General features: G+C 41.2%; 1 protein-coding gene across 1 annotated transcript; it reads right to left on the bottom strand.

The window, feature by feature from the left end:
* Positions 1–1,532: 1,532 nt before the first annotated feature.
* LOC148834550 (butyrophilin subfamily 3 member A3-like) lies at positions 1,533–10,482 on the bottom strand. Its single transcript, XM_088915170.1, has 10 exons — positions 10,362–10,482; positions 8,920–8,993; positions 7,793–8,140; positions 6,953–7,222; positions 6,294–6,401; positions 5,694–5,744; positions 5,421–5,447; positions 4,277–4,309; positions 3,557–3,583; positions 1,533–2,250 (listed from the first exon to the last, which is right to left on the bottom strand). The coding sequence occupies exons 2-10, from the start codon at positions 8,984–8,986 to the stop codon at positions 1,700–1,702; spliced, it is 1,482 nt and encodes a 493-aa protein (XP_088771296.1). The 5' UTR covers positions 8,987–8,993; positions 10,362–10,482; the 3' UTR covers positions 1,533–1,699.
* Positions 10,483–16,088: the final 5,606 nt, after the last annotated feature.

Raw genomic sequence — 16,088 nt, 5'->3', positions numbered from 1 at the left:
CGTGTGTGATGTTAATTTGGAAACTGTCTTGCTATTTAAGAGGAAGTTTAGAAATGATCATAAGCTTTTGGGAGCGTAACATTGCAATAGAATAGATTCAGAAATTTCAAAATTTTAAAGTATTCTATCAATTTCTTACCTTTTAATATCCACAGTGACACTTCCTCTGCAAGAAACACACATTCACTAACACTGATACTGTTATATGTACACAGATCCAGTGCAGTGTGATAGCATACAGTGGAGAATGTTTTATTGTGCTTGGCCCTCAATGTTTGTCCCCACTGTTTTCAGTATTGAATTGTTTCCAATAAATCAAGGTGGTGAGAGAGAAGTAAATTATGTTTCTCAATCAATGTTTGTTAATCACTGTATTGGGATTGCAGAAACATGGAAACATGATTGTAAACACTTGGAAAATTTAAATAAATCATTTTAGAGTCTTTTTAGAACTAGGAAATATGAAAGAGAAACTGAGAAAACGTTGTTACTGATAAACTGTGTCAAACTAACAACAAGATTATCCCACAGTTTTTAAGGGGTGACTGAACACACTGTGCTTGTGCAAAATAACTATGAATACACTGTTCTCCAGGGAGAAAGAGTCTGGAAGGAGCCCATCACGAAGATCCTGGATGAGTGGGCTGCTGAGAGTTTCCATCACAGAGGAAAAGATCAGATGTTCACTATTGACCATAGATATTGATTAAACAACTCCCGAGGGACCACAGAATGACAGATTTCCACTGGATAAAAACACACAGCGAAACTCATCTGAAGAGAGAGAGATGCTTTAACACTGGAGATGTTATCTGCATGAACAGCTGTTGTGGTCCGTGACTGCTTCTGAAGAATATAAACACAGCCCACACTGTAGGTTTCCCACTACAGCCCATTCTGAGATGATGATCTCCTCAGATCTACTGTTCTTCACAGTGTCTGCCCACTGACACCAGTTATTAAGAGTATCATGTGCTCTACATAACCTTGTCATATAGTGGTATTATAAGCCCATCCTAACACAGACATGCAGATACACATACAGTATAATGACCACATACTGTTCATTGTTTTCCACTGGATCACCACAAATGCTAAAACTGCTACAATAGATAGATAGATACTTATTGACCCCGTGAGGGAAATGGCAGTGCAACAGCAGCTTAACACAGTCACACCTTTGTTGTAAATCTCTCATGCAGCTAACTGGAAGAAACAAAATCTTTTGGATGACGGCATCCGTAGCAAAGATGCTTCTCAAGCACCGCATCCAAACTCACTTATTCATACAAGTGTCTTACTTGCCCTGTGATTTGTTGTACACATGTACTCAGTTCCAGAGAATCCACAGTTGAACTGACTTGCTCTTAGTTCAGTGTTTGGAATTCTGGATTGGTGTTTTTCAATCCTTTACCAAGGCTGCCAGTGTTTCCCTCAGCCAGGTAAGCTTCACTAAATGTCCTCTGCATAAGGTATGTAATCTCTACTCGGATCTATTATAAGTCATTAATTCTTTATTTAATTTGTGCTGTCAAACTGTCCAGAATGATGAAGACATCATGCATACAGTATGGTTCCTCAATCAGTCAGTTGTGAGAGACCTGTCCCCCATCACCCCCACACATGGACATTAGAAAACAATAACACCAATGAAATTTAATAATATTTATATTGAGATTTATATTGAGCTGTGAATGAGTCAGCCTGTGCTACTGAGTAATGGATGTGTTTCATCTTCACTTCTGCTAGGAGGCTGCAGCACAAGGTCATTATACTTATCATGGGTCCAGAAGACAGGATAGATTTTGTCTAGCTCACTGAACTCCATGTCAGTGAAAGTGTAGATATGTGTTCTGGAATCCACTGCGTAAAAGGAGACCTTCCTGTCCTCGATATCCACACACACTCCCACCCTCCTGGGCTGCAGATTGAGGGGGAGACGGGTCTCAGGGTCAGTGAGAGCAGAGAAAGCAGAAGAATCAGAGTACAGACACCAGTAACCCCAGCAGGGAGAGATGATAATCAGTCCTTTTCTCTCAGCAGATGCTCTTGTCACTCCAATTATCCAGCGGTCGTTCACCTCCACGTCCCAGTAGTGTCTTCCAGAGGTGAAGCCCTCCCTGCTCAGGACACAGGAGTTAAATCTCAATGGCCTGTCGGGGAGATTTGTCACCTCTCCTGATCTAACTCTCTTCCCATTCTCAGACAGGGTGAAATACCGAGCTGTATCAGGGTCCAAAGTCACATCAGCTGTGGGAGTAAAACAGGACACATCAGAAGAGGGACAGAAAAGAAGAAATTGAGGAAGAACAGAACATTTGTTTATAAATTTTAAAAAAATTATACAGTAGTCTGATTTATTTTTTAAATATTGTTTTTATTTATAATGATTGCTTACACTTACATAGCACTTTTCTGGACACTACACTCAAAGTGCTTTACAGGTAATGGGGACTCTCCATCTCCACCAGTGTGCAGCCCCACCTGGATGACGCGACACCAGCCATAGTGCGCCAGAACACTCACCACACATCAGATATCAGTGAGGAGGAGAACAGAGTGATAAAGCCAATTTATAGATGGGGATTATCAGGAGGTCATGATTGATAAAGGCTAATGGGAAATTTGGTCAATACGCCGGGGTTACACCCCTACTCTTTTCAAGAAACACCCTGGCATTTTTAATGACCACAGAGAGTCAAGACCTCGGTTTTACATCTTTTTTACATCAGAACCCTTTTTTTTACAGCATAGCGTCCCTGTCACTATACCAGGGCATTAAGACCCACATGGACCGCAGGGTTAGCGGCCCCTGCTGGCCCCACTAACGCCTCTTCCAGCAGCAACGTTAGTTTTTCCCAGAAGGTCTCCCATCCAGGTACTGACCAGGCTCATACAGTACCTGCTTAGCCTCAGTGGGTTACTAGTTGTGAATTGCAGAGTGATATGGCTGCTGGCTATTTGGTTGGTATAAGCAATAAAGATGTGCAATCCAATTAAAATTGATCCAGTAAAACCTGAAGAAGTGGGTTTAATCAGTGATAGATGATATAGTGTCTTTTGTGCATTTATTGTTGATGTTTTTTGTATTTTTTAGATAAATCTTGCACTAGCAAGCTGAAGAAGAGATTTTTGCTTAAACATTTTAGAAGAGAATTAAGAAAATTCCACAGCAGTTAGAAACTGTCTTCTAGGGTCTCCGGTTCTGTAGATCTCCATGAAGGTATGAGGTATGATCAACTGCAGCATATGGCCTTAGGAATTTAGTTTTCAATGATACCTACCCCTTTAGGCAATCCACAGGCCATTAGACTCAAATAAAGGATGGAGACAGAAATTCTCTCCCTACAACCATGATTGATCTGTAAGTTCTCCTTGGATATTTCTTGTAGAATTATACAGAAACATGAGAGTGTAGTATGGCTATTGCTGTTTATACATCAGGAATGATGATTCCGAATTTCAATTTCACACTATGAGACTTTCTTTAACTGCCCTCAATGACCCAACACTGTTTTAAAGCATTGAAACAGCAGCAGAGTATTGACAGCCCTACCTGCAGCACTGCACAGCCACTGCCATTCTGGAACACAGAGATACAGACACTGTTAGTCACAGACACACACTGAACACAGAGATACAGACACTGTTAGTCACAGACACACACTGAACACAGAGATACAGACACTGTTAGTCACAGACACACAGTGGAACACAGAGATACAGACACTGTTAATCACAGACACACACTGAACACAGAGATACAGACACTGTTAATCACAGACACACACTGAACACAGAGATACAGACACTGTTAATCACAGACACACACTGGAACACAGAGATACAGACACTGTTAATCACAGACACACACTGGAACAGAGATACAGACAGTGCTAATCACAGACACACACTGAACACAGAGATACAGACACTGTTAATCACAGACACACACTGAACACAGAGATACAGACGCTGTTAGTCACAGACACACACTGAACACAGAGATACAGACACTGTTAATCACAGACACACACTGAACACAGAGATACAGACGCTGTTAGTCACAGACACACACTGAACACAGAGATACAGACGCTGTTAGTCACAGACACACACTGAACACAGAGATACAGACGCTGTTAGTCACAGACACACACTGAACACAGAGACACAGACACTGTTAGTCACAAACACGTGCTGGTCTCCACACTGGGAATAATATGTCAGTACAGTTGGTGCTCTCAGTCAGCAGATTTTCACACTGTATGCATACGTGATTTAAGGAGAGGAGCTTGCTTCACAGCATCTGAAGAGACAGAAGAAGAATTTCATTTTATAATAGTCACATTTATCGTCACCTTATATTATACTGAAGTCTATACTAATTTGTAGTTAATTTCAGGATTCCACTGTCTCCACTGCAGTGGGGATCAGAGTGTCATTTATTATGTAGAGCAGTGGCTGTAAGACTGGTGTCTCTGAATATAAGATTGACAAATCACAGGACACCCTGGGTATTTGGTCCATGAGCCACTGCGAGAGAGAAGTAAGCAGTCTACTGTCCATAGCAATGAAAAATATTTCATAATTAAAAGAACATCATTTATACAGTTATTTTCATTAATCATTCACACGAGTGACAGTTATGGCTGCTCTCACACTGCCTGAGTGACCAGTACCCAGTATTGCTGACTGAAAACTGAGGTGTCCTCACTGGACCACTGGACTATTCTCTGGACAACAGCTGGAAAGTGAGAGATGACCTGTCACACTCCATGATGAACACATGCTCACACTAGGCCAGAAATAAAACTGCCCAGGTCACTGAATGCCTGAACACCTGAACTAAGTCAAATGAAGCAGCCTGACTGTGAACAAACAGGGTGCCGAAGGTGACCAGTGTTAAAATGGGCAATTTTAACTTCAATGTCTTCTGGTCTCTGTTCACTGTTGCTGTTTATTCACACTGCTGAGACTTTCAACACTGAACTATTTAGCTCTTCTGCAGCACACAGGCCATGTAACTCCTGATTTTGGCCATTGACAATAATAGAGACAGAGACACAGAAAGAACAGTGTGAAATTGAAATATAAAAACCAGTTAGGTGGCACCGTTGTTCATCATCATCATCGTCCCTGACCTTCTGTGTTCTGTGAAGTCTAACTTTTCACACAGAAGGAGTGACACTTGAAACCATTCTAATCATCACATCACAATGTTGGCTCACCTGATCAGAGAATTAATCCAGATATTGTTTATTATAGTAGTAATGTAATATGTGGCAGATAAGCTCAATTTAAATAAATACCAGTATATTACTGTATTTTCAACATACTGTAGTGTGGGTCACTGCCTTTTGAAAACTGACTCTACAAATGTTCAATAAACTGCAGCTAATCCTATTTGAAGTTCTTACCAATTTCAGCTTCAATGAGAGGAATTCCTGTAATAAGACATTAATAAGACAATAAAGCACTGTTACATAAATCCATACATAATTACAAAAATATAACAATATAACAATATTACATTTACTATAATCTCATTATTAAATTATTATTGCTTCCAATGTGTATTCAAAATTAACAAATGCTCGCAATATTTATATTTTCCTTAATTTGACAACTGTATTAATATTTATTAATAAATTCCTGCAGAATAACTAATACAATCACACTAATATACTTACCGTTTAGTGCATTAATATAACATAATTCAGATTCCAACAATGTATCCAGATCTGTAAGAAACAGAGTCAGTAACACTGATACAGGCCCCTGCAACAACACTGGCTTTTAAAGAGTCACACTCATAAAATAAAATTCTGATTCCCTCAGTGCCTCTCCTCTATAAGAAACAGACAGTGATGTTAGTAACATTGATAGAGGCTCCTCTTTGGACAATTAAACATAAAGCCTGATGTTTCCATTTCTAACTCTGATTTCATGTACTGAATTCTCTCTTGTCTATAGATGTGATAGGACAACTCCTTAGGGACTTCAGACTGTCTCACCTGTACTGGATAAAGTTTGCAATGAGACTCATCTGAAGAGAGAGAGGTGCTGTAACACTGGAGGGGCTGGTTCTGGAAGGAAACTGATTGGGGTCGGTACTGGCTGTGTTTGATAGAAACACATCCCACAACAGCCCATTTTCAAATAATTGCCTGGGATCTACAGTTCTTCACACAGTTTTTGTACCCTGATTCTGATACAACATACTCAAGAGTAGGTTGTCTTGTGATCCTCATATCCTAGCACAGACAATTATGTATATAATGACCACATACTGTCCATTCTTTTCCACTGGATCACCAGAAGTACAGATGCTGCTACAGTCACAGCTGCTGTTACAAAGAGAGCCACCATCCATCCAGAGGGTCCAGGAAAAAAGTCTCCTGGAAAACAGCACAGGAATATTATCCCACAGGAACGGACACCTAGACCACCAAGCCTGGATAGTGTTCCGGGTAAGGGATTTGAAAGTGATTTGTAAATACCTGTAGTTATACTTGTTTCATATTTATTTAATCTTATTTGGGTAACAGAATAGGTTTAGACTAGTTTAACAATTTGACATAGCTAGAATCATGGAGCAGGTCCAAAACCATATAATAGAGGAAAGACATACCACTTACAGTAAAAGATAAGGTGGCAGACTGATCTGGACAATGATCTAGTCTAAGGAAACTGAACCTAGGTTTTAAGTATTTTAAGGTATCCATCGGACTGAAGCAGTCTCTTTTGGCCAACTTTTTGTAACTAGAGAAGACCTTACAGCTTAGCACGATTTATCAATAATAGACCATTATCTGAAAGACCATGAGTGTCAGCACTTCGCCAAGATCAATGGGTGGTTCAAGTGTGATAATCTTGGCAGAATTGTCTAGTCATTGCTGGTAAAGCAAACACAACAATGAAAACTGTCAAGAGCATATTCCGTACTCACTGGATATGTGGATCTGAGATTCCCAGTCTCCCTTGGGCTGTGTATTTCTAACAAGACAGAAGAAAATGTTGGACTCCTGCTGGACTGGGATGTAGCTGCTGACACTGAGGTGCCCTTGACTGTCCTTCTCCACTGTGGTGCTGGACAGTGAGGTCACATCATGTCCATCCCTGTCTGTCCAGATCACTGCAGGTGCAGGGAACCAGCCCTCTGACCTGCACAGCAGCTGGGTCTGACCTCCTCCAGGGGAGTGGAGAGACACTGAAACAGCTGTCAATAAGGAAAACAACTTGATACACTGCCAACTTGATACTCAGATTTATTTTTGTGACAATAAATGTTTTGTCATCATTCCACTGTTTGCAGTGTTGGAACACCTGTGGCCTGCAGGCTTCATGTAAAATTAATGAGAGACAGATCCCCTTGTCCCTTAATCGCTCCAGACTGTTATTTACCATGATAGCACTGCAGCGTGTTAGGTCCCTTAAGCTATTCTACTGATCCAACCAACAGGCTGAATTCCAAGAGAAACTCACTGAACTGGAGCAGAACTGTGTGGTCTGTAATCTCAGTCCACCTACAGCCCACAGTCTTAGTGTTAGACCTCATGGATTCATAAAAGACATATAGGATAATAACTACAAATGTATTATATCAGTTAAAACAGTAAAATTATAATAAAAATTCTGCTATCTGTCATTAATAGAATAATAAATAAATAGAGATAATGTGAACTCAACTGAATAACTGGTTATCACAGATAATTGTATCGTGCTGGAAGCTGTTATGCTTTTTATGCTGCTGGTTAACAAAGTTTTTACTGTAAACTAGAACACTCACTTCTGACGACCAGGTCAATAAGAGTGTCGCCATAATGTTTCACAGATTCCACCAAACACTTATACTGTCCATGATCGGAGAGCTTCACATCTGTCAGCTTAAGAGACACATTCCCTCTGGGGAGCTGCTCCAGGAACAGCTCTGTCCTTCCTCTGTAATCTGGGTTCTGTGTGTCAGAGTGATATCTGTGGTTTTGGTACAAGCACACAGGAGCTGCAGAACCCTCAAAAGACCACCTGATTTGTAGGTCCTCAGCATTGATGTCTGGTGAGAGGTAACAGGGCAGGACAGTGTCCTCACCAGGTGACACAACAACAGGAGCAGCTGGACCATGAACCTGAAACTTCTCTGAAAGAAAAAGAACAGGCAGTTGACATGAGTTTTCAACTTCTACACAGACAAACACACTAAGACCAATCAGAGACAAGGGGTGAAGTGTAGAGTATCAAGGTGCCTAAGCCCTGACCTTTTTTATCAGATGTGAGGTCACAATGACAGCAAATGTCGCAGATCATTAATTTAGGTCTACTTTAATTAGGATTTTTTTGTAATTGTTGGACTACTTTAATCAAAGCAAATAAAATCTATGCAGGACTATTGACGTTATCCATGCAAGGAACATTTCTCATAAAATTCAGCTTTCAACTCCTAACTCCGTTGTAGTCCTTTAGGTACAGTATCCAGAATAGTTTCCATCAAGTCCTTATTTTAACCAAGACGTTTCAGCTCACAGATCATTTAGCAGAAATCCATTTTTCTGTTGTAACACTGTGAGCTTGTTGGTGTGCAAAAATCATGCTTTTAACAGTGCTGTCTGACATTCTCAGAGTTTGGTTAGCAGCATATAGGACCTGTATACAGTTCTGGCGAAAATCACATGTACATACTGTATACTATATTTTATTTAAGTACAAGCTCCATTGATTTCTAATGTAACAAAACTCCTGTGTGACTGAGATGGAATAAAGGTGATGCAGCATAGCAATATCTCTGATTACAAACAATATCTGTAAAGCAACACAGTTCACTACTGTGTATGATTTAGCATGAGATATTGTTCCTGATAAGAGTGGAAAGGTTACCAGATTGAGAAGACATTCCTGAATTTCATCACAATTGTACTTTACCTGATCTTGAGACAGAGAACAGGGGGAGTAGCAGATGAACACAGAGAACCATTCTGATTGGTAACATTTCATCTCTGAAATAAAGAAACACTCAGATTGGTCAGATGTCTTGTTACAATTAAAATGTTGCCTTAACTGGTCAGATACTGTAACATTTCTGAAATAAAAAAAATGATTCTTTAACTGGTCAGATTTCACATCCAATATAAAGCTACTTGGACTGGTCAGAATGCAGAAACACTTAAAGTTGAAAGACTTCACTGAAGTACACTCTCAGAGGGAAAGACCTTCTTCAGTACTTCAGTACCTCAGTACTGTGTGAGGTATGTATCACACACTGCAGTATCAGACCTGATCTCACTGTCCCTCCAGCACACAGCAGCTTCAGTCCTGACTGACTGATCACTCACACACTGCTGTATCTGACTGATCTCACTGTCACTCCAGCACACAGCAGCTTCAGTCCTGACTGACTGATCACTCACACACTGCTGTATCTGACTGATCTCACTGTCACTCCAGCACACAGCAGCTTCAGTCCTGACTGAATGATCACTCACACACTGCTGTATCTGACTGATCTCACTGTCACTCCAGCACACAGCAGCTTCAGTCCTGACTGACTGATCACTCACACACTGCTGTATCTGACTGATCTCACTGTCACTCCAGCACACAGCAGCTTCAGTCCTGACTGACTGATCGCTCACACACTGCTGTATCTGACTGAACTCACTGTCACTCCAGCACACAGCAGCTTCAGTCCTGACTGATCACTCACACACTGCTGTATCTGACTGATCTCACTGTCCCTCCAGCACACAGCAGCTTCAGTCCTGACTGACTGATCACTCACACACTGCTGTATCTGACTGACCTCACTGTCACTCCAGCACACAGCAGTTTCAGTCCTGACTGACTGATCACTCACACACTGCTGTATCTGACTGATCTCACTGTCACTCCAGCACACAGCAGCTTCAGTCCTGACTGATCACTCACACACTGCTGTATCTGTCTGATCTCACTGTCACTCCAGCACACAGCAGCTTCAGTCCTGACTGATCACTCACACACTGCTGTATCTGACTGACCTCACTGTCACTCCAGCACACAGCAGTTTCAGTCCTGACTGACTGATCACTCACACACTGCTGTATCTGACTGATCTCACTGTCACTCCAGCACACAGCAGCTTCAGTCCTGACTGATCACTCACACACTGCTGTATCTGTCTGATCTCACTGTCACTCCAGCACACAGCAGCTTCAGTCCTGACTGATCACTCACACACTGCTGTATCTGACTGACCTCACTGTCACTCCAGCACACAGCAGCTTCAGTCCTGACTGACTGATCACTCACACACTGCTGTATCTGACTGACTTCACTGTCACTCCAGCACACAGCAGTCTTGTCCTTGAGTGTTCTTCAGCACTGACCTCACACTCTTTAGCTCTTGGACATCTGCTTCTCTTCTTATCTGGAGGTGGACATCAGACTTGTTCTAGAAAGATTAATTTGGGCTGTAAAATGAAGACTGTTTTCCCGTGTAATCCTCCATTTTACTAATTGAAACAGTCTCCAGTGTTGACTACTACTTCCTTCCTTTACTTGACCTGAGCTGACTGGTTCTTCCAGCTCAGGCCCATCCAGCCAGCAGAGCAACATTCCCATTGAATGCGAGTCTGTGCCTGTGCATTGAACAAGGAAAGGAAAGCAAGTGGGGACAGACAGAGTTTGACTGCTCTTTTCCTTTTCTGCTTAATTAAATAGAACAGATGTAGAAGGACAAGAAATGGTGGAAGGACATGGTTGCCTGGGCAGCACAGGGGTCCTTGCAGCAGATCAGTGGGTGATGTCAACACCAGGTGCAGAAGTAGGATAGAGGACAGAGCGTGTTTGTTCAATATTGTACAGGAAATAATGAAAATGTTGTTCTTTTGGACAGTCTGTCGTAGTTTATCTAGAGTCCAATCTATGATAACACGTGAGTAATGGAAGACAGAGTCAGATTAGAGAGAGCTACATCTAAAGCTTTTAGAATTTAGTCTACTAGTCAGATCATTATCTTTCCAGGGCATGCATGGGTACAGTGGAGGAACCCTACATGAATGCTGTTGTGTATGCCTGCACAAGTATTCCTTTGGCAACACTAATTCATGCCAATAATACTCTTTGAGTTTGAAATCTGACACAGAGAAACAGAAAGACATCGAAAAACACAGTGACCGTGTTTTGATAGCTTTGACAGTAACACAGCAGTGATAGTGACACAGCCCAATTATCATTCATTACGAGTCATTTTGTCCACACCTGACAGTGATAGCATCAATCCTGATGCAGATGTTTTCAGTCTTGTGTCAAACCTGTCCCACTCATCACCCCCAACACAGACATCAGTAAACCATAACAGTGATAAAATATTATAATATTGAGACAGGGAGCTTTGAATGAATCACCCTTTCTTAATCAGACAGTGATGTGTTTAATCTCCATAGTGGACAGGAGGCTGCAGCATTCTACAATATGAATGGAAACTTTTCTAAAAATGCACCTACTAACCAGGAGAGGCTGTTTTTAATTAAGGGATTATTTGCACAGGGAATCAAAGTTCATCAACAACAGAATAGCAAACTCTCATAATAAGGTTCACCTCATAAACCTCATAATCAGGTCAATACATAAATCCAATCTGGTCTTCCTGGATGATCTGAATAAGGAGCTTTCACCATTGAAATCTTCCTTTTCCTCCTTTCTGTCTCTCCTTGTCTTTTGGTGTACCTGTGTGTTTTATGGTTTGTTTCTGGACTGTTGATTGACATTTAATTTACCCAGAACTTAATTAATTAAGGTAAACCACAATTACTTTGATCACTGAATCAGGGCCCCTACATCCTAGCAAACATCCGCTTGCTTTGAAGCTCTAACTGTCACGGACGTCCAAAGGGACTAACCGTGGGGAGCAGGAGAGCGGAAAAAGACCCATATGCGTAGCGGCGAGACGGGAAAAAGGCCCGGGCTCATTAGTGCAAAGAGTTCAGGAATGCCGTATAAAAACCAATGCCCTCAGGGAGCGGATGTGGGGCGCCCTGGTGCTAGGCGGGTCTCAGGACATCCAAACGTCAATGCTGAGCGAGGACAGAGTGCAAGACCCGGAAATATATAGCCCAAGGGAAAGAGAGGGACAGGAAGGACAGCATTAACGAATGTGTTCTTTCTAATGATTTTTACTTTGTGAACCTAATAAAAAAACACGTTCTTTATCACGATTCACGGTTAAACCTGAGATAGTTGTAACTGCACTGAAACCCCACAAAGACACATGCATCTGGAACTTGTTTACATTTATCCATGTAGGAAGGTTATTTTAATGATATTCTAATGATAGCAAACACCCCTACACTCTGGTTTCAGCAGGCTGTTGGTTCTGTTGCCCTTCCGTTTACAGTGGGCACGCTATTGAGAAAAAGGGGGACAGAGAGAGCCCATCTGCAGTCTCCCACAGCAAGATATGGAGAAAGAGAAAGGGAAAATGGAATAAGTTCTGCAGCAGGAAACAAGACGCAGTTTGCCTCAAGGTTGAGAGGGAAGAGAGGCAGACCAGCACCTGGGGGAGCAGAACACTATGATATTTGAGTAAAATACTGTACTGTAGTATGAATTACATTTAATATTATCAACAGACATATTTAATTTGAGTTAAAAATGAATTAAGCATGACTTTGTATTTTATGGTATTATGCAGGTTTATTTTAACTGTTGTTTTTTACTCAGTATAAGAAATATCTTAGTGGACCTCTGAACCAACTGATACTGTAAGTGTTGTGGCGTGTGGACGGGGAAGAGGAGAAAGCGCACCCACATGCTGCATCCCTCTTTTCTTCTTTTTCTCTGGTTGTCCCAATAAGGTTTGATAACGGCCCAGTGAAGCTCTATTTTCCCTTACCTGAATGCCTGCAACCTTAAACCGAACCCAGGATTTTCCATTATAATGAAGTAGCAAAACAATTGCTACATAATCATCAGTAGAGTAAAACTAACCTGGCTCACAACAGTCTAAACCTAGCTCACGTTCCTTGTCACTGGCTGAAAAATCCAACGCTTGGTGAATTCAGCCTCACAATGAGAAGAGGAGCTGACACTGAAGAATCAAAAAGCTGCATGAAGAGTATGCAGCTGCCTGTCTAGGTGATGTAGTCGTTCATAACCCCGACTGTAAGGGGCCATGTGAAACACTTGCCAAATGCAAGCCTGGTTTCTTGCTCATTTGTTGGGCTCGGCATCTTTTATGTCCTGGTATACAGTAAACGGAATATATTTACAGTAACGATTGAAAAGAATGTCTCCAGGAACTAAAAGCAACGGTTGTCATGGCAAATGTGCAATTGGGAGGACTGAGACAGAGTGTCTCTTGCGTGGTGGGTGGCTGCACTGCCCACCACCCAGGTGTCCGTGGTTTTCTTGCTCTCTTCAGAGGTTCATAGCGAGCTTCTCAACAGTGGTGCCTGTGACGCCTTCTGCAGTGCTGCCAATTTACTCCGGTAACAGACCATAGTTCATAGAGTGATAGTCCATCATGTGGCCTGGTATTCTGCTCCATTACAGGCATTGTAATATAGGGTGCAGCTCAGACCAGGGAGGGAGCTTGCTCACACAGACTTTCTGTCTTGGTTCCTGTCCCTCTGCCCGGGTCCAAATGGAGCGGGGACCCATTATCAGTGGTGGGGATATGACAAGATGTCAGGTAGTTACTAGCTTAGAGGATGCTGTTGGTGGTGTCTACTGCTGTGATAATGGACAGCTGGGATTGTCTTTATTAAAATGTGCGCCATCTTTAGTAAGTATGTGATTCAGAAAAAAAAGGTTAGAGATACGGTACCACACTCCCGGTCTCTGCAGCAGAGTGGCAGAAACTGAGAGAGACTCAGACCACGATTGATGCATGACCACAAGGGAGAAACACTGCCTGCTGAAGCAGAGTGAGTAAATGAGCTAAAGTCAAGCAGCAGGATAGGAGAAAACATTGTCAGACATTTGTTTCCCTTTTTTTTTGTAAGCAATTGAGAGTTGCACTGTTATTTTTTACTAAGCCAATAATTACAACAATAAATAACATAAATAAATGCTAACCACAAATACTGATGAATGCTAAATGCACTGTGCAGATTGCTAAAATGCAGAGTAAACTGAGCCAGTACGTTTCTTTACAAAGCCTTTAACTGGACACTGAACTAGTCTGGGAGTCATGAGTCTGCAGGGGCCTCTGCAAAAGAGACTCACCGAATCTCTTTCCTTTCCTGTCATCTCAGAGCAAAGCTGACTGACCATAAACCTCTCCATCCTGTTTCAAACCACTGTGACATTTTTGAAAAAACAAGGTGCTATTCGAAGTTGCTAAGAATGAATGTGAAGAACCTGAAATGGTAAAACTGTAAATCATATATTATACATATTAAAATATTATTTATTCATATTCATATTCATATTTCTTCATATTCAGTTTTAGGGTAGTGTTTAGATTTATACTGTGAAAGGTCACTAGCAGTAATATCTAGCAGTATCATAAGTGGTCATGTGGTTCAGAGACCTTAAAACATGAAAACAGCATTTTAACACAGAATGAACTCAGAGATCTTAGCATCCTTCACACCTTGTATAATAAACGTCTCTCAAAAGTAAGCCTTGCCAGTAGGTTGCTGAGCATATTCATTCTCCTTGAACACTGAGCTGTCATATGATCACTACAAACCCTCTATCTTACAGCACTAAAAAAGTGGAATTAGCCAATTGCTGTCATGAAATGAGAGGATGTCAGTGAATAAAGGGAGCTAATTGTTTTTCAGAACTAATTTTATAAAAGTTCTCAGGTGATTCAAAATCAGGTAGCGCAGTGGCACAGTGAAGCTCAGACTAGTATCGATTCTGTAAGTATTCTTTCTTCAGACCATTTAACAGCACAGTGTCCTGCAGTGTTAGATGCTGTCCCACAGTTATTAACACAAAAGAAGACTTATTAATGGGTATCTGAAGGTGTCTGAAATCACAGTTCTCTTTTTACTATACCAGTGCTAGCAGCAGCAAACAATATATCTCATGGTTCCATGAAGGCTATTCTTCTTTGGTTGTTTTCCTATTTAAAGATACATGTGTTTTTGTGAACAACAACTCATAACACTGGCGATGTAAAAATCTTTCTTCATGATCGTCATTATAAATAAAACTGGTAACATCACTCCAGTAAAAAAGTGGTCGGTGTGAAGCTGTTGTAAGTATTAGTGTCCAGCTGTATAAGGAGTCTACAAACACTCTATAGAGCCTGATCCTGTGGGTTTAATTAAATGGTCTTTTCAGTGCAGGGTCTGGAAACAGAATTGATTTTCGAATTGATTGTAATTGATTTTAGCTGCAGTGTGCTGGAAAGACAGTGGAATCAGGTCAGATACAGCAGTGTGTGAGTGAACAGTTAGGACAGGGTACTAGAGACACTGGAAAGCTTGTCTGTTTATGCTAAGTGTTTCTTTGCTGTACACAGTGTGCAATTCAACACACAATGCAAGATTGGGTTTATACAAAGAAAGGCAAATACACGATTGCTACTTCAAGAAAAGACGTACAGCTGAAATTTCAACTGTAAAAATGAAATCAGGTAAATAAGAGTGCTTCTTTATTTCCTGTCCCTGTGATAGGGTACTAGTTTAAGTCATGATAGGCACTCTTATGTGAACAACACACACACCTTTCAGTCACCTGACTAATTGGCAAAACACAAGTGGTCAGATTTCAGTTTAATCACCAGAAAGCTGAAGCTTTCAGGTTCAGTCATTATCTGCAATCTGGAGACAGAGGGCAGATCTACTGATAAGCAAGCTGCATCAAATAGAGAGAAGAAAGGAAGTAATTGACAGACCAGCAAGGGACAAGTGGACATTTTGGGAGTTGAATCTTGAAGCTGGTAAGGAGCTTAGTTTCTATAGAACAAATAGAAAGAGCTCACTAAGAAGTCTAGTTGGAAGCATCATGTAGAGTTTGGTATTTTGTTTGTGTCAAAGAGGTCTGGTTATTTTCCTTACACTCTAAATAGAACAGCACTATTTCTTTTTACTTCGTGTATCAGTTTTACTGACCTGCCTGTAAACCTCCCAGTTTATCAAACCCAGTCCAAGCCA

Source organism: Atractosteus spatula, chromosome 5 (genome assembly GCF_055471065.1).
Source record: "Atractosteus spatula isolate fAtrSpa1 chromosome 5, fAtrSpa1.hap1, whole genome shotgun sequence".
Classification (NCBI taxonomy): domain Eukaryota; kingdom Metazoa; phylum Chordata; class Actinopteri; order Semionotiformes; family Lepisosteidae; genus Atractosteus; species Atractosteus spatula.
Note: the sequence above shows the minus strand (reverse complement) of the source record. Positions and strands in the feature narration are given on the sequence as shown.